Here is a 23189-nt window from a genome sequence, read left to right on the forward strand (position 1 = left end):
ATCCTTACAGTGCAGCAGGAGGTCATTCAGCTCAGCAAGCCTGCACTAACACCAATCCCACTCAGGCCCTACACCCGTAACTCTACATATTTACCCTGCTAATCCCCCCTGACGCTAAAGGGCAACTTAGCGTGGCCAATCCAGCTAATCTATGCATCTTCGGAGTGTGAGAGGAAATCGGAGCACCCAGAGGAAACCCACACAGACACAGGGAGAACATGCAAACTCCTCACAGATAGTCAAGTGAAGCCAGAATTGAACCAGGGTCCTTGGCGCTGTGAGGCAGCAGTGCTAATCAATGTGCCCTTGAGTTCTGGGCAGCAAAGCTTGTCGTGAAACATACACCGAAGAGTTACGTGGCATTTCATGAAGCAAGCGATGATGGAAGCTAGCTCAAACTCAAGCATTCTGATCCTCACACAACTGATGAAAATAACGTCCTAGATATCTACTTGATTTCATGACCAAACCTGCATCACAGTAATCAACAGCGAGCAGTATTACTGTGTGTTACTGGACAAATTCAATTTTACACGGCCTCTTACCACTTCTGAATGGTGCACAATTCCCTTAGTGAGTCTTGTGGAACAAAATATAAATAAACAATGTGTATAATCTCAATAAGCTCCATTCACAATCTTTAAACACAGTGGAGAAAAAGCATCGTGACCTTATAAAATTTAGCAAGTGCATTTTTCAGATCTTCCTTTCAACTGTTCCACTGAGACAAAATCACATCGACTGAAGTACACAGAAGTCAAAGATGGAATGCAGGAATTACAATTGCATTTAACTTCATATTTCCATCCACTCTGTTCATTTAATATTTTCACTGCTGCAGTGCCAGGGAGCTGGATGACTTCAGAATTCCACTGTGCAGCCTAAAGGAACAGCAATTCCAGCAAAGTAAACACTGAAGGTGTAGAACGAGGATAGTTTAACCACTGTACGTAAAATTTACAACCTCTTTACATGAGGCAGCTAAAGCGACTCGCACTGTTCTTGCTGAGTAATGGTGCTCCAGCCTCTGCATTTTTTTTTCCCGAAACCTTAGCTTTTTTGGGGAGGATTTGCCAGATGATCTGAACCCCACAGTGATTGGGGTGCTCCCTATAATTCACTGAAAGACGTCCAGGTACACAGGGTGGATATCGCAATCGATGGGAATGTTGAGCATAATTTTCAGCTGGTTACGGCTCCTACTCTGCCCAAAACCGCAAGAAACTACAAAAGGTTGTGAATGTAGCCCAATCCGTCATGCAGATCAGCCTCCCATCCATTGACTCTGTCTACACTTTCCACTGCCTCAGCAAAGCAGCCAGCATAATTAAGGATCCCACACACCCTGGACATTCTCTCTTCCACTGGGAAAAAGATACAAAAGTCTGAGGCCATGAACTAACCGACACAATGACAGCTTCTTCCCTGTTGTCATCAGACTTTTGAATGGACTTACCTTGCATTAAGTTGATCCTTCTCTACACCCTAGCTACAATTATAACACTACATTCTGCACTCTTTTCTTTTCTGTGAACGGTGTGCTTTGCCTGTAAAGCACGCAAGAAACAATTCTTTTCGCTGTGCACTAATACATGGGACAATAATAAATCAAATCAAGATGGGAAGCTGTAGACTCCAGTCATGTGAAAAATGTGCTATTACACAGTGCTTTATCACTCGACTATTAGTCCAGAAAATTCGGCTAATGTTGTGGGGACCTGTGTTTGAATCTCCCCCACGACAAATGGTGGAATTTGAATTCTATAAAAAAAATCTGAAAGTAAGACTCGGCTGATGACCCTGAAACCATTGCCAACTGGCGGAAAAACCCATCCGGGTTCGCTAATATCCTTTAAGGAAGTAAATCTGCCATCCTAACTTGGCTTGGCCTGGCCTACATGTGACTTCAGAGCCACAGCAATCTGGTTGACTCTCAATTGCCCTCCAAGGGCAACTAGGGATGGGCAATGAACGCTGTCCTAGCCAGCAATGGCTACATTTCATAAATGGAGAAAAGAAAACTCAAGGGAATATTTGGGCAGGTGGATCAGAAGCATGGACAAAGGTTTTAAAGCAGAGAGGACAAGATTCAAGATTGAAGTTTAGAATGTCAAGTTCTTCCTTCTACAGTGAGATGTGAAGCAAATTTATCAGATTAAAGCAGATGCCTGATGTGAATCTCCAGTGGATTTCAATTGTAAATTAAAATATATCACAACCATTAGGCAAATAATTTAATTAAGACCTCCTACAGGAAGAGCCTTCACTGTGAATCCGAAGTGGAGTATGTGAATATCTGAATAAAACTGAAAGTTGTGTGTGTGTGTGTGTGTGTGTGTGTGTGTGTGTGTGTGTGTGTGTGTGTGTGTGTGTGTGTGTGTGTGTGTGTGTGTGCGTGCCTCCCTCGCATGTGCACCCCCCTTCCCCACAGGCAAGACCATCATGGGGCAGCGCAGTGGCCATGATGTTTCCCTAATCAAAAGTGTAACTCCCTCTCCTCTCTTATCTCCTATTCTATCTTTCCTATAGCACCTGTACCCTGGAACATTGACCTGCCAGTCCTGTCCCTCCTCTTAGCCATTTTTCAGTAGTAGCTATAATATCCCAGTCCCACGTCCTGAGTTCATGACCTGAGTCCATGCCCTGAGTTCATCTGCCTTGCCCATAACGCCTCTTGCATTGAAATAAATGCAATTTAATCTGGACTTCCCTTCCTCTCTGTCTTGCTTTTTGCCTGATCTGTCTGGTACTGACACTGCCTTTACTATTTAATGTCGTCTCTTTAACTTCTGTGCTGTCCTCAAACTTGTTTTCTGTGAGAAGGGATTTTAACAGGGTAAAGGCATGGAGTTATGGGAATATGGCCTGGGTGGGATTGTGGTCAGTGCAGACTCAATGCGCCAAATGGCCTCCTTCTATACTGTAGGGATTCTATGTGACGTTTGAACAGGAGGCAGGTAAAAGTCAACCACATTCCTGTGTGTTTGGAGTCATGTAGTCCAGATAAGGACAGCAAATATCCTTCCCTGAAAGACATTGGTAAATCAGATGTGTTTTCAGATCTATCATTGATAGTTTCACCATTCCTAAAACTAGCTTTATATTCCAGATTTGTTAATTGAATTCAAATTCCATTTGCTGCCATGGTGGGATTTAAACCCTAGTAGCCCAGGCCTGGAGCCTCTGGATAACTAGTGCAGTGGCATCACCACTACACCACCATCTACCTGACATTGGGTATTGGTAATGTATCTGAAGACAGTCATGTGAAGGAATAAATAGGGAGAACCTGTTGGGTGAGGTTTTATGGTTCCACCGACCGGAAATATCAGAAATTCCCACCCAAGGTCAACAGGGCTTTCAATGGCCCATTAAATTTTCCATTCTGCCTGCGAGGATTTCTGTGGCGGGGCTGGAAAATTTAGCCCATCATTTGTGACGGGGAGTCTAGAACAAACTTTCATATTAAAGTGAGGCCATTCTGAAACAATGGCTAGGTGTTTTTTGAAGGTTAGGGGAAATCTGGAACTTTCCCATAAAGCTAGTGAGGCCACTTTTTGTTGGATAAAGATATTGAGGGTTATGGAACACAGGATGAGTTGATAGAGTCTTGATACAGATCAGCCCATGATCTAACTAAATGGCAGAAGAAGCACAAGGGGCTGAATGGCCTACTCCTGTTCCTAATGGAGTGCAGCCATGTAGATAAATGAATTTAAGCCACAATTTCCGAGGAGTGATCATCAAAGTCAGATTACCACTCTATTCCTTTTCACTTACACTAGAATGTACATTTCCTGTCCAATTGTCCCCTTTGGGACAGTGAGAATAGAGCTGTGTAATGGCTTCCCATGGCCTTGAGTCACGCACGGGTACTACAGTTGGAAGGAAGTTAAGCCATGCTCCCTTTTTTACGGCACTAACTGCCTTAAAGAAGGAAGACGTAACGGTCTTGCCACTTTGAGAAGCTAGGTAGAAGATCAATGTGTGAAGTAGATGGGTAAGATAGGGGGGTTCAGGTAGTAGTGGAGGGGTAGGATGGGTCAGTGGGGTCTGATGGACAGTGGGTGGGGGAGGAGGGGTGGCTTGGAGGTAGTAGAGGATGGTAGGTTCTTTTTTGAGATACAAGGGGGCTAGTCAGGAGGTGAGGGCTATTTGAGGGGGAGGGGGTTGAGGTGGTGGTCACAGAGAGGAGGTCTGAAAGAAGGAGGGTCGATCGAGGAATTACAGGGGGATGTGATGGGGTAGTTAGTGGGTGGTTGGTCAGGGGTTAATTGGGAGGGGTAGTCAGGGGACAGGGAGGCAGTCAGATGGTAGGGTGCGGCTGGGTAAGAGGAGTATTTAAGAGAATCCATAGGGGGAGGTCAGGGCACTCCCCTGTGCAATGGGCTAGCCTCGCCTCCTGCCTGATCATGGTCCCACCCCTCGGAAAAGGTTGATATATCTGACTGGCACTTGTAAGTGCACAACAAATGGATCGAGTACTTGATGAAGTATCAGGCTGTCTGTACGCATCCCATCCAGGGTCACGCTGCCACTAAGCCATCGCTACGGTGTCACGAGGCTGATGGTTCTGACAGCCAATGAGGTGGAAAATGGCTCCACATTGCCATAGCGCATGCATTTTTAATATGCAGGATGATAGTCGCTGTCAAGTGGGTGAAGGAGGCGATGTCAGTAAAATCCTATTGATTCAGGCCAGCAGCTGCCATGGAGAGTTCACGCTTCAGCAGTTGCAGGTGCTGGGATAATACAAAACATTCGGCACTGATGAAGCAGCATCTGCTGCTATGGGAATAAATCAGAACTGACTGAAATGGGGCAGAAAAATGGTCTAAAAAAAACTGAGGCACAGATGCTAAATAGTGTTTGTGTTCCTTTTTAGACTTCTCTCTGCTCTTTATTCCCTTCCTGGCTGTTGCGAACACTTGCTGGGCTGTAGCAAACCAATTGTGGAGTTCAAAATATCGCATTTAGAAAAGCCACAGGAATAAAATTGTTCTTTTTTTTATGAATTCCCTCTTTCTATCGTGACTAAGCTGTTCCCGTTTGGGGCCCTCGCGTCTTCCACATTCAAGCAAATTCGCCCGCTCCCAAGGCTTAGCATTACCTCTGTGTTCACGGCATTGGGAGATGCAAGGGCAGCTTATCCAGTGATTCTGCTTCCCAGGATATCAGCAAATAGCTTGTCATAGAATCCCGAGGGTGCAGACGAGGCATTCGGTCTATCGAGCCTGCACCGACGACAATCCCATCCAGCCCCTATCCCCGTAACCTCGTGCAAGCACAGCACAGTGGCACAGTGGTTAGCAGTGTCGCCTCACAGCGCCAGGGATCCGGGTTTGATTCCCAGCTTGGGTCACTGTCTGTGCGGAGTCTGCACATTCTCCCTGTGTCTGCTTGGGTTTCCACTGGTTTCCTCCCACAGTCTAAAGATGTGCAAGCTGGGTGGATTGGCCTGCTAAATTGTCCTTCAGTGTGAGGGGGATTAGCAGAGTAAATACGTGGGGTTATGGTGATGGGGCTTGATTTGGATTGTTGATGGTGCAGGCTCAATGGAGCAAATAACCCCCTTCTGCATGTAGGGATTCGAAATGATTACCCACCAATCCCCCTGACACTAAGGAGTCCCCTTTCCCCTCACCACAGAAATGGTGACCCTGCACCCCACCCCTCCCAACTGATAAAGGAAGCACCACTCACCAGCCCCTTGGGAAAAGGGCGAATCCTCCATTAAGCTGTCAATCAAAAGGAGAGTTAAAAGGACTGGACTGGACTGAACTTGAATGGAAACAAGTTTTTCTAAGGGTTTGAAGGGATTTCAGTGGCTGTGAGCTTTCTATTAAGGCTCAGAGACTTAACATAAATGCTGCATTAAAAGAATGGGGATGGATGAGTGAGCAGCTGTGAAGAAGGGAACAGTCCCCCCAGTGAAAGTGACTGACTTCTGTTAGTCGGAGGATTTGAAAGGGGTTTTCTCAGACCTGCAACTGCTTCTTCTTTGAGAAAGGGAAATCCCTTCTGCATAGAACGTAGAACAGTACAGCACGGGAACTAAACAGGCCCTTTGGCCCATGATGTTGTGCCAAATATGGCGCCAAATTGAACTAGTCCCTCTGCCTGCCCTTGGTCCGTATCCCTCTACACCTCTATTCATGTGCTTATCTAAAAGCCCATTAGAAGCCCCTATCATATCTGCCTCCACCACCATCCCTGGCAGCGTGTTGCAGACACCTGCTACCCTCTGTGTAAAAAACTTGCCCCTCTCATCTCTTTTGAATTTTCACTTTCTCTAATTACATGCCCCCAGCATCAGATATTTCTGCTGGGATTTGGAAATCTGCCAGATTGGAGATTAAAGTGACCAGGCCACCTCAAAGTTTTCACAGTTGACAGACAGGAATGAAGATTTGCTCAGTGAGATGCCTGAAATCCCTGTGCCAGGAGTGATTTTCAGGTTTCCCAGGGCTAGAACAATCCACTAGTCACCCCCTCCCATCCCAGAGGGAAAGTGCCTTTGCCTCCCACCTCTCCTAGCCTGAGGCCACTCATAACCCCAAGACTCTTGGGGGAACCTCGCTTTGTAGCCTGGCAATGGCAGAGGGGCACATCGGCACTGCACTTGCCTCCTTGAGCTCCCCTCTCCCCTTGGGGTCCAATGCACCAGGTTCACATTGGTTATGAGTAGCATCAAAGCCTGCCTGGTGCCATTCCCACTGTGAGGTGGGTGAATGACAGGAGGACATTGACTCAGGCTTCATACCAGCTCATGATATTTAATTCAACATTTGGCATAATCATGAGATTCTGCCGGTTTGGTCAGGAACCTTATCGGGGCCGGCTAGGTGGGCCATGTAATTTGGAAATGCTTCAGACTCAGTGGTAAAACCCACTTCAGCCCAACATCCTATTCAGCGGGCCATCGGGATTCCTGCTAGTGGAAAACAGAGCTGATGAATCCCTCCCAAATATATTTTGTAAATGCCAGTAAGATCTGTGGTGCTTGGCTGAACTTTCCTCTCTTGCTTGTTTTGAATACCATCTTCAGTGTTCCTTTTCCTCCCGATAACTTTACTGAGCCATTTATTCTTACATTCTTCCCAGCCCTTTGACATTATAGAGTCTCTTGCCTCCCTCAGTATTTTCTTTGCTCTGTCATCTACATATGTATAATACCTAGATATGGCTTCACTTAATTATTACACCTAGATCAACCTCCACTTTTCAACAATTCTCATTCATGAGCCTTCAATAAATGAACTTTAAAAAGACTTTTAAAACTTTATTTGCCCTTCACCTCTGTTTCTTTATTGAATAAAACTCTTGACTCTCCCTCTCAGATGGTCACTTTGGTCAGAATTGTGCGTCATTGTCAAATCCAAGCCGAGAGTTCACAGATAGAGTTGAATAAAAGTAGTTGATGGGCAAAATTGGTGGTAAATGAAAATTTGATGCAGTCACTTAAAAGTCAGTGCAAAATTAGAAGGAAAAATAGGGGAATGTTGTTGAACAATGCTCACCAGGCAAAATGTCAAATTGAAGAAGATCTAAGGAATTTGTGGAACCTACAGTTCCACACAGCAGTGTTTCAGAAAGAGCAGTGAGATGAATAATCACTTAATGGTATGTTGGAGGGATGAATGTTGGTCAGGACAATTGGAAAATTCACAGCCTTAAAACTTTCCACATCCACCGCAAGAAGCAGAGACAACTTCGTTCAATGTACTGCTGTATCAGCACTGCATCTTTTTTATTCACTCATTCACATTTATTCATGTGGGTCCCGCTGGCTCGACCATCATTTATTGCCCACCCATAATTGCCCTTGTGAAGGTGGTGGTGAGCTACCTTCTTCAATCGCTGCAGTCCATGTAGTGTAGGTGCACCCACAGTGCTGTTAGGAAGGGCATTTTGACCCAGCGCTGATGAAGAAAAAGCACTACATTTCCAAATCAGGATGCTGAGTGACTGGGAGGGGAACTTTCAGCTGGTGGTGTTGCTAGCAGGCCCAGAGACTTGAGCTGATGACGCCAGAAATCTGGTCCACGGAGACGTGCATGAATCTGTTAAACGGCCTCTGCTGATGTTTCCGTTGATGGGAGAATTGCCCCCAATCCATTCTGGCTTAGGAAAAAGAATGTTGTCACTTAATCCAGATTGACACATTCTAATTTTAATTTCTAACCATTGTGCTAACCATGATGCTCTGACAATGAGAGGGACTGTCCACTGTGTAAACTTGTTAGCTTGGCTAACTGTCTTTATCAATATGAAGTAATAATGAAGATTGCTAAAACATCAGCAACACTATATCATTGCAGTGAAAGCTGTGCCCAGCTCCTCCGTACACTTACCTTTCTCCTGGACTACTTTCCCTTTAAGGCTGGCTAGACGTTGAAAAAAAGGCCTCTTTGTTCAAAGAGGTCATATTCATTTCATAAAGGTCAAGCTGCAATATTTTATAGACAATTTCAGTTTCTTCAGACCAACAATAAACAAGGAATATGTATCACATAGATACAGCTGTGTGCAGGTAAGTACTGTGAATCAAATTCTCCTCTGGTGCCAGTAATGTTTGGTGGAGGTCATGGGTTACGAATAAAGTCCATTCCCACTGGGTTTTACGCACAGCTATTTGCACAAGTGCCTTTTGTGCTTGTGGGCTCTGGTTGATTTGCCAAGTTACTGAGTACTGTAGTGTATTTATGTCTTCATTCAGTAGACAAGACTAAATTGAGAGGATAGAAATTTTAAAACATGTGGACCACTAAACCATCCAGATCACGTCCATTAAGCACGATAAAGCCTTTTTAAGAGAAATTAGATAAGAATCAGACATTCACTTTTAGTTGCTTCATCCCCAAGTCTGGGTGGCACGTTGGTCAGCACTGCTGCCTCACAGCTCCAGGGACCTGGGTTCAATTCCCGACTTGGGTCTCTGTCCGCGTGGAGTTTGCACAGTCTCCCTGTGTCTGCGTGGGTTTCCTCCAGGTGCCCCGATTTCCTGCCACAGGCCAAAGATATGTAGGTTAGGTTGATTGGCCATGCTAAATTGTCCCTTAATGCCCCAAGATGTGTATGTTAGAGGAATTAGCAGGGTAAATATATGGGGTTTCGGGGAAAGGGCCTGAGTGGGATTGATGTCGGAGCAGATTTGATGGGCCGAATGGGCTCCTTCTGCTCTTTGATTCACCCTTTTGTGAAAGATCTGTATATTTTGTCAATGCAGTAGGTGGAAAGAACAGGATCCATCACTTGCGTGATGTGAAGTCTGGCTTTTTGTTCTGTTATGTGCTTGGCTACTTTAGATGTTCCATAAACCTTGATACATTGGTTTCAAAACTCCTGGAGGATTGTGGTGAGCAGATGGGGGGGAATTGTACATCCCAGCCTGCAACATTCCAAGCATGGAATTCATGGTTGAAATGTTATGGGCTGGGTGTGGGCAATTTCACATTATGTGTTGCCAATGTGGCAACAGCTGAGGCAGCGTATACATGCATTCAAGGCTCCAACTATTGGAGAAATGTATTGGATGCCCTGCGTACCAACATAGGATGAAAGCAAAATACTGCGGATGTTGAAATATGAAACAAAAACAAAAAACTCATCTTTTTGTCATCCAGACTGAAAGCGTTGGCTCTATTCTCTCTCCACCAATGCTGTCAAACTTGCTGAGTTCTTCCAGCATTTTCTGTTTCAGTATCTAACACTAATTGTGCACGTGTGTGATCGCATGTTGCTGATTAAGATTGTGGTTATAACATCATCTTCAGTGCTCCTTTTGGGAAGATTCTTACCCAGTTGAGGGAAGATCTTGGGTCTGGACCCTCTGACGAAGGGTCATCCAGACTCGAAACATTGGCTCTATTCTCTCTCCTCCGATGCTATCTAACCTGCTGAATTAATTGATCTGAGTCAATAGCCAGCAATGATGCTATAACTGGCCTTAATATCACTGGGCTTTACTTCAGTGGGCAGTGGGGAGACAGCCAGTCAGGATCACCTATTCTGTGTGCGGGTTTGCTGGGGACATGTTTGAGCCTAGCTCTGATGCCATCTGCAGTTAACTAACTCTTTATTTGGGTTCACACATGAAAATGGGTTTTGTGAGCAAAGTACTGATTTGATTTTGATGTGATTTGATTTATTATTGTCACATGTATCAGTATACAGTGAAAAGTATTGTTTCTTGCGCGCTGTACAGACAAAGCATACCATTCATAGAGAAGGAAAGGAGAGAGTGCAAAATGTAGTGTTACAGTTATAGCTAGGGTGTAGAGAAAGATCAACTTAGGGCGAGGTTTGTCCGTTCAAAAGTCTGACAGCAGCAGGGAAGAAGCTGATCTTGAGTCAGTTGGTACGTGACCTCAGACTTTTGTATCTTTTTCCTAATGGAAGAGATGGAAGGGAGTATATCCGGGGTGTGTGGGGTCCTTAATTGTGCTGGCTACTTTTCTGAGGCAGTGGGTTACACAGGGTCGGCTTGTCCGACCTTGCCCATTGCTGGGAGTCTTCAGTCCCGCCACAGTGAATGAAGATTTGGCTGTGTGCCAAATTCTCCATTCTCACCAGCAGCAGCAGTGGGGCGCGAATGGCCGGAGAATCCTGGCCGCTGTCTATATAGGGAAGGAGCTTTGTTTATATCCAGTGGTATCACATCTCGCAGAAACAAGAACCATTTGCATTTATATAGCACCTGTAATGTGGAGGGTTGGTGGTGCTTACCTGCAGCGGCTCCTCATGAAGCAACACCTTGATTTTTAAACTACTTCCTTGTTTTCAAATCCTTCCATGGCTTAGACCCGCCACTGAGATATCTGTGCTGCTCCATCTTCGGTCTCTTCAGTGTCCCCAGTTTTAATCACACCAGCTGACAAAGCTCTGAGGAAGGATCGTCCAGACTTGAAATGTTGGCTCTATTCTCTCCCCATTAGATGCTGTCATTCCTGCTGAGATTTTCCAGCATTTTCTGTTTTTGTCTATATAAATGAAGTTGTTGTTTACTATAACCTGGGCCGAATTCTCCAGCTGTTCACTACCCCTTCCCCATCCACCCACCACCTCCACCCACCTCTGCCAGAGAGGACGGAGAATTTGGCACTCAGACAAATCTCCATTCACTGCACGGGTCTAAAGAATCCCACACTAGTCCTGCCCAGTGGAAACCAGGTGGTAAAATCAGCTGGGACATTTATCTGCTGACAACCTGGTCCCCACTATCATTTGTTGATGCCATTTGGGGCCCCGAATGTCATTTTACCTCTTGGCCTGAGGGCATCATATAGTGCAGAATGAGGCCATTCGGCCCATCAACCTGTGCCGACAAGAATCCCACCCAGGCCCAATCCCTGTAACCCCACTTATTTACCCTGCTAGTCCTACTGACACTAAGGGGCAATTTAGCGTGGCCAATCAACTGAATCCGCACATCTTTGCACTGTGGGAGGAAACCAGAGCACCCAGAGGAAATCCACGCAGGCACGGGGAGAAAATGCAAACTCCACACAGACAGTGACCCAAGCCGGGAATCGAACCCGGGTCCCTGGCACTGTAAGGTGGTGGTGCTAAACACTGTGCCATCTCTTTTCCACCAGGTAAAACTGGTGGGGAGAATAACCAAAGTTAGAGGAAGACCAAGCGGGTCATTCTTTTTTACCTCCCTCAGGAGGCCCAATGGGTTAAAAGCAAGTCTTCTCTCTCCAGCTTCAACATGAGCAAAGTTCTGTTCAGTGGGTAAAGGTTCTGGAATTGCATTAGAGGGAAGGTGCAAAATGGAAGAAGCCCTGGCTTCAAAGATCTGGGCTGCCACACCAGATTCTTTCAGCCTCCTAAACAGATGACTGCTTTCACATGAAGGACAGAAATGGCATTGCCCACCAGAAAATTCCCCTGGTCTGACATGTGTCCTTTCAATGACTCGTGGCATGCTTATAAAAGGGAGAGGGAAGACTCAGCTTAGTATTGACATCAGCAGCAAACTTTTGTGTCAACATGCTAAATACTGAGCAAACGTTTTAAATCTGCTGCTGGAGGAGCATCAGATGCTGGAGATGACTTTTAGAAGCTTTGCACAGTTAGCATGGCAGTTGTAATTAATCACTGTGCCTTCTCTCTGTCTTTTCTCCAGGTTCCACAGGACAAAACAGTAGTGTTTTAGCATCTCTACAGCTGCAGGGAAGAGCCATGCAGCCAGCTCTCGACATGAAACACTTACTACCCTTTCGACTAAACACCCCCTCCCCTGTTGGATTATTTCCCAACTTCAACACAGTAAGTCCTCTTGTAGTCTGTACGTTTTTCACCTTTAAGGCACATAAGCTGCACACAAGAGGGAAAAATAATCACTGTTTACTTTTTGACCCAGTGTCTGAACTGTGCAGCAGCCTATAAATTCACAGAGGGGTGACCGCACCATCAAACTATAGATTTGAGGAGCTCTGCCCCAGGGGGCAAAGGATGGGACCAGTTTTGGATAACGGACACCTAAAGCAAGGTTTCCTGCCAGGCACCAAGGCTTGTTTGCATCAGTTCCGCCCTCAATGTGATTTCACAGGTCCCCTGCTGATGTTAGCTAAATTTGGTGGCTGGCGTCTTGCTTGGAGTATTTTTAGAGGATCAATTTGATTCGGTAGAAAGCACTAAAGTACGAGCAATAAAATTCTATCCAAGGCCGCCGAAAATTAATCTCAGCATTGGGACATGATTTTGATCCAGCCCTGGTGGGAAGAGTGTCTGTGCCCTTCACCAGATGCAAGGACCCCACAAAATATACTTTTGGATATGTCGTTTTCAATATCACTCATGTCCCTTTAGGGAGATTTTGTTTTCATGAGCTGTGGGCCAACCCATGAGGTGAGTGGCTTGTGCGAGGCCGTTTCAGAGGTCAGTTAGGAGTAAACCCCTTTGCTGTGGATCTGGAATCGCCTGCAAGCCAGACTGGGTAAGGATGGCAGACTTTCCTTTCCTGAAGGATATCAGTGAACCAGATGAGTTTTATGACAATGGTTTCATCGTCACTATTACCAGGACTACTTTTTAATTTTAAAGTTATTAATTGAATTTAAATTCCACCAGTTGCAATGATGAGATTTGATGTGGAGATGTCGGTGTTGGACGAAGGTGGGCACAGTAAGAAGTCTGACAACGCCACGTTAAAGCCCAACAGGTTCACTGGAATCACGAGCTTTCAGAGTGCTGCTCCTTCACTCACCTGATGAAGGAGCAGTGCTATAAAAACTCATGATTCGAAATAAACCTGTTGAATTTTAACCTGGTTGTGAGAACTCTTACTGTGATGGGATTTGAAACTGTGTCTCCAAACCATTAGCCTTTGAATTGCTGGTCCAGTGACGTTACCATTTACATGGGCAGCACAGTGCTTAGTACTGCTGCCTCACAGCACCAGGGATCTGGGTTCGATTCCCAGCCTGATTCATTGTCTATGCAGAGCCTGCACATTCTCTCTGTCTGCGTGGGTTTCCTGTGGGTGCTCCAGTTTCCTCCCCCAGTCAGAAAGACACGCTGGTTAGGTGCATTGGCCATGCTAAATTCCCCCTGTGTACCCGAACAGCTTCCGGAGTGTGGCGACTAAGGGATTCTCATATCGTTGCAGTGTTCATGTAAGCCTACTTGTGATCCTAATAAATAAACTTAGACTTAAACCACTGTCTTCTGCTTTCTAACAGCGCTGTGGGCATAGCTACACTGTTGGATTGCAGCGGTTCAAGAAGGCAGTTCATTACTACCTTCTCAAGGGCAACTGGGGATGGGCAATAAATGCTGGTCTAGCCAGTGATAGCCACACCTCGTGAAAGAATTTTAAAAATAATTATACGGCTGGAGCTCTAGTGCATTGCAACAGAGATTTGGGAAGGGCTGATGCCTCTAAGGGGGAGGGGTGGGGGTGTAAGAGTGCACTGAGGTTGGGTGGGGGAAGAAAGTCCCCAAGCTTGTGCTGTGGTTGAGGGGTGGGGGGGGTACCCCAACACTTGTGAGGGGGGGGTCCTTACGTGTCAGTGGGAGTGTGATGGGAGCCATTCACTTTAGAGGCTGATGGGGATGCCCTTTAAAGATGGCATCCCCATCTCTATGGAGCTGGCACTGTCAGGCCCTGCCCTGCCAATGTCATGGTGTAAACCTTGCACACTCTTTTTTTTAACTTCAGAGGGCCTCAAAATCTGAAATAAAAACTTGGCTAGGCAGCTGGAGAGTGACAAACCGGTTTTCAGTCAGTGCCTGACATTTTGAAAAAATATGGGAAAATCGCCCCCAATCCTATACTCTGTACTATATTGATGGCAAATTCACTTTCTTCTGTCTCTCTTTTATTGGGTTCTCTCCTACTTCCTGTCAGCCTAATAGCTGTGCAATTAACTTCCTAAACAGCACACATGCACACACTTGAAAGCCATTGTCCTTGCCTTTATGGACATGAGAGTCATCAAAACAAAATCACTTCCTTTCCCTTGGGTTATTAATCACTGAGGCCGGTGTCCCTTCACCAGATTCCCTTTATTTACAAACTCATCCCCACTCCACAGAGTGCTTCAGGTACACAGTCAGAACCCGGAATGCCAGTAGTCCCGACACTGATACTTCTCAACATATAAAAAACTAAGAAAATTACACCACAGGAACAGGCCCTTCTATTCTCCAAGCCTGCACTGACCATGCTGCCCGACTGAACTAAAACCCCCTACCCTTCCGGGGACCATATCCCTGTATTCCCATCCTATACATGTATTTGTCAAAACGCCCCTTAAAAGTCACTACCATATCTCCTTCCACTACCTCCCCTGGCAGCAAGTTCCAGGCACCCACCACCCTCTGTATAAAACAAAAAATTGCTTCATACATCTCTTTTAAACCTTGTCCCTCACACCTTAAATCTATGCCCCCTAATAATTGACTCTCCCACCACTGGAAAAAGCTTCTGACTATCCACTCTGGCCATGCCCCTCGTAATCTTGTAGACTTCTATCAGGCTGCCCCTCAACCTCCATCATTCCAATGAGAACAAAACAAGTTTTTCCAACCTCTTCTCAAAGCTAATGCCCTTCATGCCAGGCAACATCCTGGTAAATCTTCTCTTGTACCCTCTCCAAAGCCTCCACATCCTTCTGATAGAGTGGCAACTGGAATTGAACACTACATTCCAAGTGCAGCCTAAGGTTCTATAAAACTGCAATATGACTTGCCAATTTTTAAACTCAATGCCCGGGCTGATGAAAGCAAAGGAATGTACACAGGTGAGATTCCCTGATTGGATAGGCAATCATTACCACTATTTTTAACCAACCAAATAAACAAAATCAAATTAACAAGGGAACAAATCAAAATGGGTGGGCAACGCCCAAAACAAAGGACAAAGTGGGAAGGAAACTTAAAACATCAAATTAAAATGTGATTAAAGGGGTTGCTAATGCACCCCAGTCCCTGTGGTGCCCAACGAGCACGGAAGGTGTTCAGGCAATCATTACATCAATCAGGGAGCTCATACTCCAAGAGGCCAACCTCATGGGCCTTACTGAGGTCATTACAATCACTACATGGTTTAATTGCCAGTGCAGCCTGTTATAAGCCAGGATTTATAGCATGACTAACTGGAGTAAGATTTTAATTAGCAAATAATTGCTCCATTCGAAAGTGCAGCCAGCAGTCTACACATGATAAACAATGGTGTTACCATTTTCCCGAATGTCCAGTGCAGACACCTCCAACATCTTGGAGGCTTTGTAGACATAGAAATCATAGGATCCCTGCAGCGCATAAGTAGACCATTTGGCCCATTGAATCTGCACTAACCCTCCAATGGGGCATCCCATCCAGATTCTATCCCACTATCTCATGTATTTCCCCTACGAATACTGCTAACCTACACATCTTGGGAGACAAAGCGACAGTTTAGCATGGCCAATCAGCCTAACCCACACATCTTTGCAGTGTGGGAGGAAACCCACACAGACACAAAGAGAATGTGCAAACTCCGCACAGACAATGACCCGAGTCCAGAATCGAACCCGGGTCCCAGTGGGTGATGCAGCGGTGCCAATCACTTGCCATCGCGTTGTCAGAATCCTCATGGTAGATGCTGAAACAGTTAGTGGGAATATGGTGGACGTGGAGCCATCTTCCCAGTAGTCTGGTTGACGTGACCTTCAAACCGTCTCACTTTCTGATGAATAAATGCCCCAGCTGTTGGCCCTGAAGGGAGAACAGGTAACCCTTCATAAATGCCTGGTATTGGTCCAAACTGGAGCTCCATTTTACAATATACAAGACATTTCCCAAGTTTTACTGGCTTTTTCTTCTGGGAGGGAGTTTCATCTGTTTTTTTTCCCGGTGACCCTATGAATGGAGATGATCCAGATACGGAGATGTAACCTTGTACCCTGTGATGGAGAGGAGTTGGATTCTCATTCCTGAAACAGGAGGAGATGCATCCAGCACCAACAACCTTAACAGAGATATGTTTGTTCTCTCTGGCAAATCGGATGACTGTTGACATTTAGTAGATACTTGCCGTAAATGAGCTTCTGTATGACATTGATGCGCAACTGTGCAAGACACTGGATGAACATTTAACCAGAAGCTAGATTCATAAAAACATCTGCCATTAATTTGTTCATCACTAACTATTCTCATTTTGTCTGTGACCTTGTTCCGGATTCCACTTGTACCTCTTGTTCATTGCCATGCTAAATGTGTTTCTTTTCTGACAGTTGTAGTTTGAGTAATAATTATACACAGAATTGCGTGCTATTGGAGTTAAACATTCTAATTTTAATTGAAAGAATCACAAAAAGGCTTTAATGGACTTGAGTGTCAGTGTGTCCGATCCAGAGGTGAAGGACATCTGAGTCTGATCAGGGTGGGAGCTGATTTCTTTGTTACCAGAAATGGCCAAAGACAGATGAGCTGGTGCTGAAAAATGGCAGCAGGAAATTATGAATGAAAAAGACACATGATATGGGCAGCACAGTGGCTTGCACTGCTCCACGGATCCAGATTTGATTCCCGGCTTTGGTCACAGTCAGCGTGGAGTTTGCACGTTCTCGCCATGTCTGCGTGGGTTTCCTTCGGGTGCTCCGGTTTCTTCCCACAGTCCAAAGACATGCGGGTTAGGTGCACTAGCAATGCTCAATTGCCCCTTAGCGTCCCAAGATATGTAGATTAGAGGAATTAGCAGGGTAAATATGTGAGGTTACAGGGATACAGCTGGAGTGGGATTGTTGTCAGTGCAGACTCAATGGGCCAAATGGCCTCCTTCTGTACTGTGGGGTTTCTATGATATAAAATTTTGGATGATTCTCAGAGATAAGATTTGCCTAATGAGCTTACTCAAGGAGAAACTAAAATGGAGGACAGGGTGCCAAGGTATGTCCCACAAGGACAGTAGCCACATTGAGAAAAAGGATGAGAAAGATAGTATGAGTTGTGTTCTGATGGTGTCTCTTTAACCTTATTGTACAATTCCCACTTATGATACAAATGGAACTTGGTTACCTCAGCTGTTTGGAGTGTTGCACAGAATAGCCTGGCTTCAATTCCCACCCTAGCTGTGGTAGATCATGAAGGCCTTACCTTGTTCCATGTGGGACGTGGAATGGTGTCCTTCAAGTGATATGTTTATTTAAATTCATTTCTGGGATGTAGGTGTCACTGGCTGGGCCAGCACTCCCTAACTGCCTATTTGAGGGTCAACCACATTGTTGTGGGTCTGAAGTCGCATGTAGGCCAGACCAGGTAAGGACAGCAGATTTCCTTCCTGTGTTAACCCCCATGAGTTCCATGGGGAATCTCTAATTGATCTCCCTGTGAGGCTCATTGAATATGACTTCCCTCGGGTACAGGCAATGGCCTTCCCAGGTGGATTTCATCACCTGAGCCCTTAATAAGGCAGACACTGGGAAGAGAACCATTGTTTGGATTGACACTAATGTCTGTATGCCATGGAGCAGTGGCTTTTTTATGTTTAACCATTCCTTGCTAGTTAACCTCCCTGAGTTATACTATTCCCTAAAGGAGACTGGTGCACAAGATGGGTTCTTATGACAGTTGACAATGGTTTCATGGTCACCGTTAGACTTTTAATTCATAGAATCATAGAATCCCTACATTGCAGAAGGAGGCCATTCAGCCTCCATTTGCACTGACCAGGCCCTATCCCCACAACCCCATTTATTTACCCTAGCTAGTCCCCCTGACACTAAGTGGCAATTTAGCATTTTCAATCCACCTAACCCACACGTCTTTGGAGTGTGGGAGAAAACCCATGCAGACGTAGGGAGAATGTGCAGACTCCACACTGATGGTGACCCAAGCTGGGAATCGAACCCGGTTCCTGGCACTGTGAGGCAGCAGCGCTGACCATTGTGCCACCATGCCATCCCGATTCCAGAATTGTTTTTTATTGAGTTCAAATTTCACCACCTGCCTTCGTGGGATTTGAACCCAGGCCCCCAGATCTCGTCCTGGGTCCCTGGATTACTAGTCGAGTGAGAATACTACTCCCTCCCCTAACCAATTATCTCTCACTCTCTAATCAATGGACATGGTCCTTTGTGGAACGACAGCTAATTACCATTTATCCTGAAGATTTATAGAGGAATTGAATGACTAGTTGGCCAATAATGAAAAACGTAGGCATTTATACCATGCAAATAATTGGTTTGCCAAGTGAGAAGAAAACAAATTAGTAGAATAGTGATTGGAATAGTAATAGTCCCAATACAGCTTTGAGTTCATTATTGTCACTATATCACCTTGACAGGTTATATCAGTGTTGAGGCTGAATATTTATGCTGAACATGCTTGCATGGTCGGTTCTAACGAACTAAAGGCTAATTAAAAATGTATTTCAAGCATCTGAGAAATCATATGAAGGCTTTATAAATCTACAGCCACTCACCAGCAATATCATTTTTAATATCAATATAAATATTACTAGAAATCAAAATTAGGGGGGGGGGGTGAGCTTTCTCTTAATGTCCCCAGAAGACAGTGGTGGGCAGCACGGTGGCACAGTGATTAGCACTGCTGCCTCACAGCGCCAGGGACCCAGGTTCAACTCCAACCTTGGGTCATTGTCTGTGTGGAGTTTGCGCATTTCTCCATGTCTGTGTGGGTTTCCTCCGGGTGCTCCGATTTCCTACCACAATCCAAAGATGTTGCGGGTTAGGTTGATTGGCCATGCTAAATTGACCCTAGTGTCGGGGGATTAACAGGGTAAATGTGTGGGGTTATGGGAATAAGGCCTGGGTGGGATTGTGGTCAGTACTGACTCAGTGAGTCAAATGGCCTTCTGTACTGTAGGGATTCTTTGATTTTATGATTTCCTTTTCTCTTGTTGGCAGCCACGAGGGTCCAAGGGCAGTCAGAATATCAATGTGGCAAATTCCACACGGACTTTGCAATATTCCAACTCCCAGATAAGGTTTACCCATTATGAGGAAGGTTAGTGTAAGTAAGCATCCCGTCCCACCCAACCCATTCCAGTGTATGATTCATTGAGCTACTGGGTAGTGTGTAAAGATTAGGTTCCTGAAAATGACGTAAGGGACTGTGGTTCAAAACCCAGTGGTGGCCAGAGTGGGGGGGGTTAAGCCAGTAAGATCGCCAGAGAGCCAAGAAATCAGGTTCGCGCCCAATTTCTCACCTCTCGCGATTCCACTGACACTGGATATCTGGCAAGATCAGCTCAAAAAGGGTGTGAAGTTAATTATAGTATGTAAATCTATTTAAAACCTAATTTTAATAGAATTAGTCTGGAACGCAATCTTCCAGGCTCACTTCTGAGCACAGGCACCCTGGCAGTGCTAGCCTAGGCTCCCTGACATTGACCAAGGGGCAAAGTACCTATGCCCAGGGGCACCTCAGCCCTTCCCATCAGGCATGGGGCAGTGTCAAGGGGGCAGGGCATATGGGGGTGGGGCCTGATGCAGGGGGTCTGATGGGAGTGGGGCCTAGGAGCGATTGGAGGGGTGGGGTCCCCACTGCCACTCGGCAATCAGAATCGGTGGTGGAAGGAGGAAGGCCAATGAACTGAGCAGCCTTGGGGGGGCAGGAGCAGGATGCTGTAAGCCGGGGAGAGGGGTGTTGTCAGCCTGTTGGGGGGAGTCAGTGTCACGGGCAGGGGATGTCTGGAGATTGGGACAGGACGGGATGGGGAGGTTCGGGGCTGGGCCTGGGAATGGTTCAGGGACCAGCGATCGGGCCCAGGGGTAGAGGTGGGGGGGGCTCGGAGAGCCAGATTTGCAGGTGTTGTGGAACTGGCCAGCAATTTGGAGGCTGTCATTGCGGGGCCACTGTGCATACACCAATCTCGACACTGACAGATCGGCACATGCGCACTGCCCCGCTCAGCGCGCTGATTTCAGCCTCTCCAACGGGGATAGGCCCCGCCTTCTTGGTTCTTAATCATATTCACATGGGTGGCCTCTGCAGTGCACAGAATGTGGAAGGTCCTTGTCTGAAATCTCACTGAAAAACTGGCGTGAATTACTCTAATTTTCACGCAAATTCGACACTTAGAATTTCTGGGGGAGAATTCCACCCCACTATCTGGAGGTTCTCCTTCAAGCCATTCACAATCCTGACTTGGAAGTATATCGCCATCCTTCAGTGTTGCGGGGTCAAAATTTTGGAACTCTGTCCCTAACAACACCATGGGTCTACCTAGGTGTCAGAGACTGGAGCAGTTCAAGAAGCTCACCACCACCTTCTCAAAGGCAACTAGGGATGGGCAATAAACGCTGGCCTAACCAGAGACACTCATATCCCATAAATAGAGTTTTAAAAATTGAGCCACTGCAAGAGTGGCTCAGGAAAGCTTTCTTGCCACAACCATCACAATCAAACAACAAATAATCTGGGCGTTTAGCTCACTCACTGCTTGTGGCAATTTGGAGATGTCACTCTTTCCTGATCTAGTGATGAAACAGAATCCCGAAAATCCATTTTTAGAATCGCACGGTGGCACAGTGATTAGCGCTGCTGCCTCACAGCACCACAGGGACCCAGGTTTGATTCCCAGCTTGGGTCTGTGTGGAGTTGGCATATTCTCCCCATGTCTGTCTGGGTGCTCCGGTTTCTTCCCATGGTCTAAAGATGTGCAGGTTAGGTGGATTGGCCATGCTAATTTCTCCTTCAGTGTGCCCAGACAGATGCATATGTGGTGACTAGGGGATTTTCACAGTAACTTAACTACAGCGTGAATGTGAGCCTACTTGTGACTTATAAATAAATTTTAAGTAAGACTTTCAAGTTATAAGACCATAAAACATAGGCCACTCAGCCCATCGAGTCTGCTCCGCCACTCAATCATGGCTGATTTTCTTTCTCTCATCTCTCATCCCTATTTTCCTGTCTTTTCCCCATAACCCCTGATCCCCTTATCAATCAAGAATCTATCTATCTTTGTCTTAGAGACACTCAATGACCTGGTCTCCACAGCTTTCTGCAGCAAAGAGTTCCACAGATTCAGCATTCTCTGGCTAAAGAAATTCCTCCCCATCTCTGTTTTAAAGGATCATCCCTTTAGCCTGAGGTTGTGCTCTCTGGTTCTAGTTTTTCCTACTAGTGGAAACATCCTCTCCACATCCATTCTATCCAGGCCTCGCATATCCTATAAGTTTCAATAAGATCCCCCCTCATCCTTCTGAACTCCAAAGAGTACAGATCCAGAGTCCTCAGCTGTTCCTCGTACGACAAGCTCGTCATTCCAGGGATCATCCTATGTGATCCTCCTCTGGACCCTTTCCAAGGCCAGCACATCCTTCCTTAGATATGGGGCTCAAAACTGCTTGCAGTACTCCAAATGAGGTCTGACTACAGTCAGACATGAATGCTAACATTGCATTTACCTTCCTAACTGCTGACTGAATCTGCACATTAATGTTAAGGGAATCTTGAACAATGACTCCCAAGTCCCTTTGTGTTTCAGATTTCCTAAGCATTTTCCCATTTAGAAAATAGTCTATGCTTCCATTCATCCTTCCAAAGTGCATAATCTCTCACTTTTTCACATTGTATTCCATCTGCCACTTCTTTGCCCACTCTCCTAACCTGTCCAAGTCCTTCTGCAGCACCCCCCTCCGTTTCCTCAATACGACCTGTCCCTCGACATATCTTTTGTACCTTCTGCAAACATAGCAACAGTGCTTTCAGTTCCTTTCTCCAAATTGTTAATGTATAGTGCGAAAAGTTGTGGTCCCAGCACAGACCCCTGAGGCACACCACTCGTCACCGGCTGCCATCCTGAGAAAGACCCCATTATCCTCACTCTCTGCCTTCTGCCAATCAACCTCTATCCGTGCCAGGATCTTACCCTTAGCACCATGGACACTACTAATTTAACAGTCTCCTATGCGGCATCTTGTCAAAAGCCTTCTGGAAATCTAAACAGATCACGTCCACTGGCTCTCCATAAATAAAGTTCTCAATAAAGCTCTCAATAAAGTTGTATTGTTCACAAAACAGTTAACACAGTAAAGCAGGATCGTAAAGGGACGTAATTTTGACAAGAAAAATAATGTAAGGAATCATTAACAAGGGCCTGCAATCGTAATGAATATTAATAGTGTGAACATGATGTTTCAATACTGCTCCAAATCTACACTTGCCCCAAGCTTCTAACCAGGCTCAATCAGTTTATATCTCACTAGCCACAATATCACTGGAATATCAACTCCTGGTCTCAGTCCCAGAAGTGCCTCATATTCCTAACCTCAGCTCCTGGGACAAGTTTGATCCTGGCTTTCACCCACCTCCAGCTATACAGATGCTTAGCTTCTGTCTGTAACCACAATGACACTTCCTAGACCTGAGAGTCAGGGTAGAATGCCTCTTCCTCTGACGCTGGCCTTCGCCCCAGATTAGGGTGGCATGGCGGCACAGTGGTTAGCACTGCTACCTCACATGCAGGGACCCAGATTCAACTCCGACCTCGGGTCACTGTCTGTGTGGAGTTTGCACATTCTCCCCGTGTCTGCGTTGGTTTCCTCTGAGTGCTCCAGTGTCCTCCCACAGTCCAAAGATGTGCAGGTTAGGTGGATTGGCCGTGCGAAATTGCCGTTTAGTGTCAGGGGAACTAGCTGAGGTAAATGCATAGGGTTATGGGGATAGGGCCTGGGTGGGATTGTGGTCGGTGCAGACTCGATGGGCCAAATGGCCTCCTTCTGCATTGC

At 45.9% G+C, this 23189-nt stretch overlaps 1 protein-coding gene across 3 annotated transcripts in view; it reads left to right on the forward strand.

The window, feature by feature from the left end:
* The window catches only part of znf385c (zinc finger protein 385C), a 335644-nt gene that overhangs the window by 207551 nt on the left and 104904 nt on the right, over positions 1-23189 (forward strand). For all 3 annotated transcript variants that reach the window (XM_080213587.1, XM_080213588.1, XM_080213589.1), the window contains one exon: positions 12131-12273. In XM_080213587.1, coding sequence (XP_080069713.1) covers positions 12131-12273 — 143 coding nt within the window. The remainder of the gene's footprint in view (positions 1-12130; positions 12274-23189) is intronic.

The sequence above is a fragment of the Carcharhinus amblyrhynchos genome, chromosome 27, assembly GCF_965287045.1.
Source record: "Carcharhinus amblyrhynchos chromosome 27, sCarAmb.v2.hapA, whole genome shotgun sequence".
Classification (NCBI taxonomy): domain Eukaryota; kingdom Metazoa; phylum Chordata; class Chondrichthyes; order Carcharhiniformes; family Carcharhinidae; genus Carcharhinus; species Carcharhinus amblyrhynchos.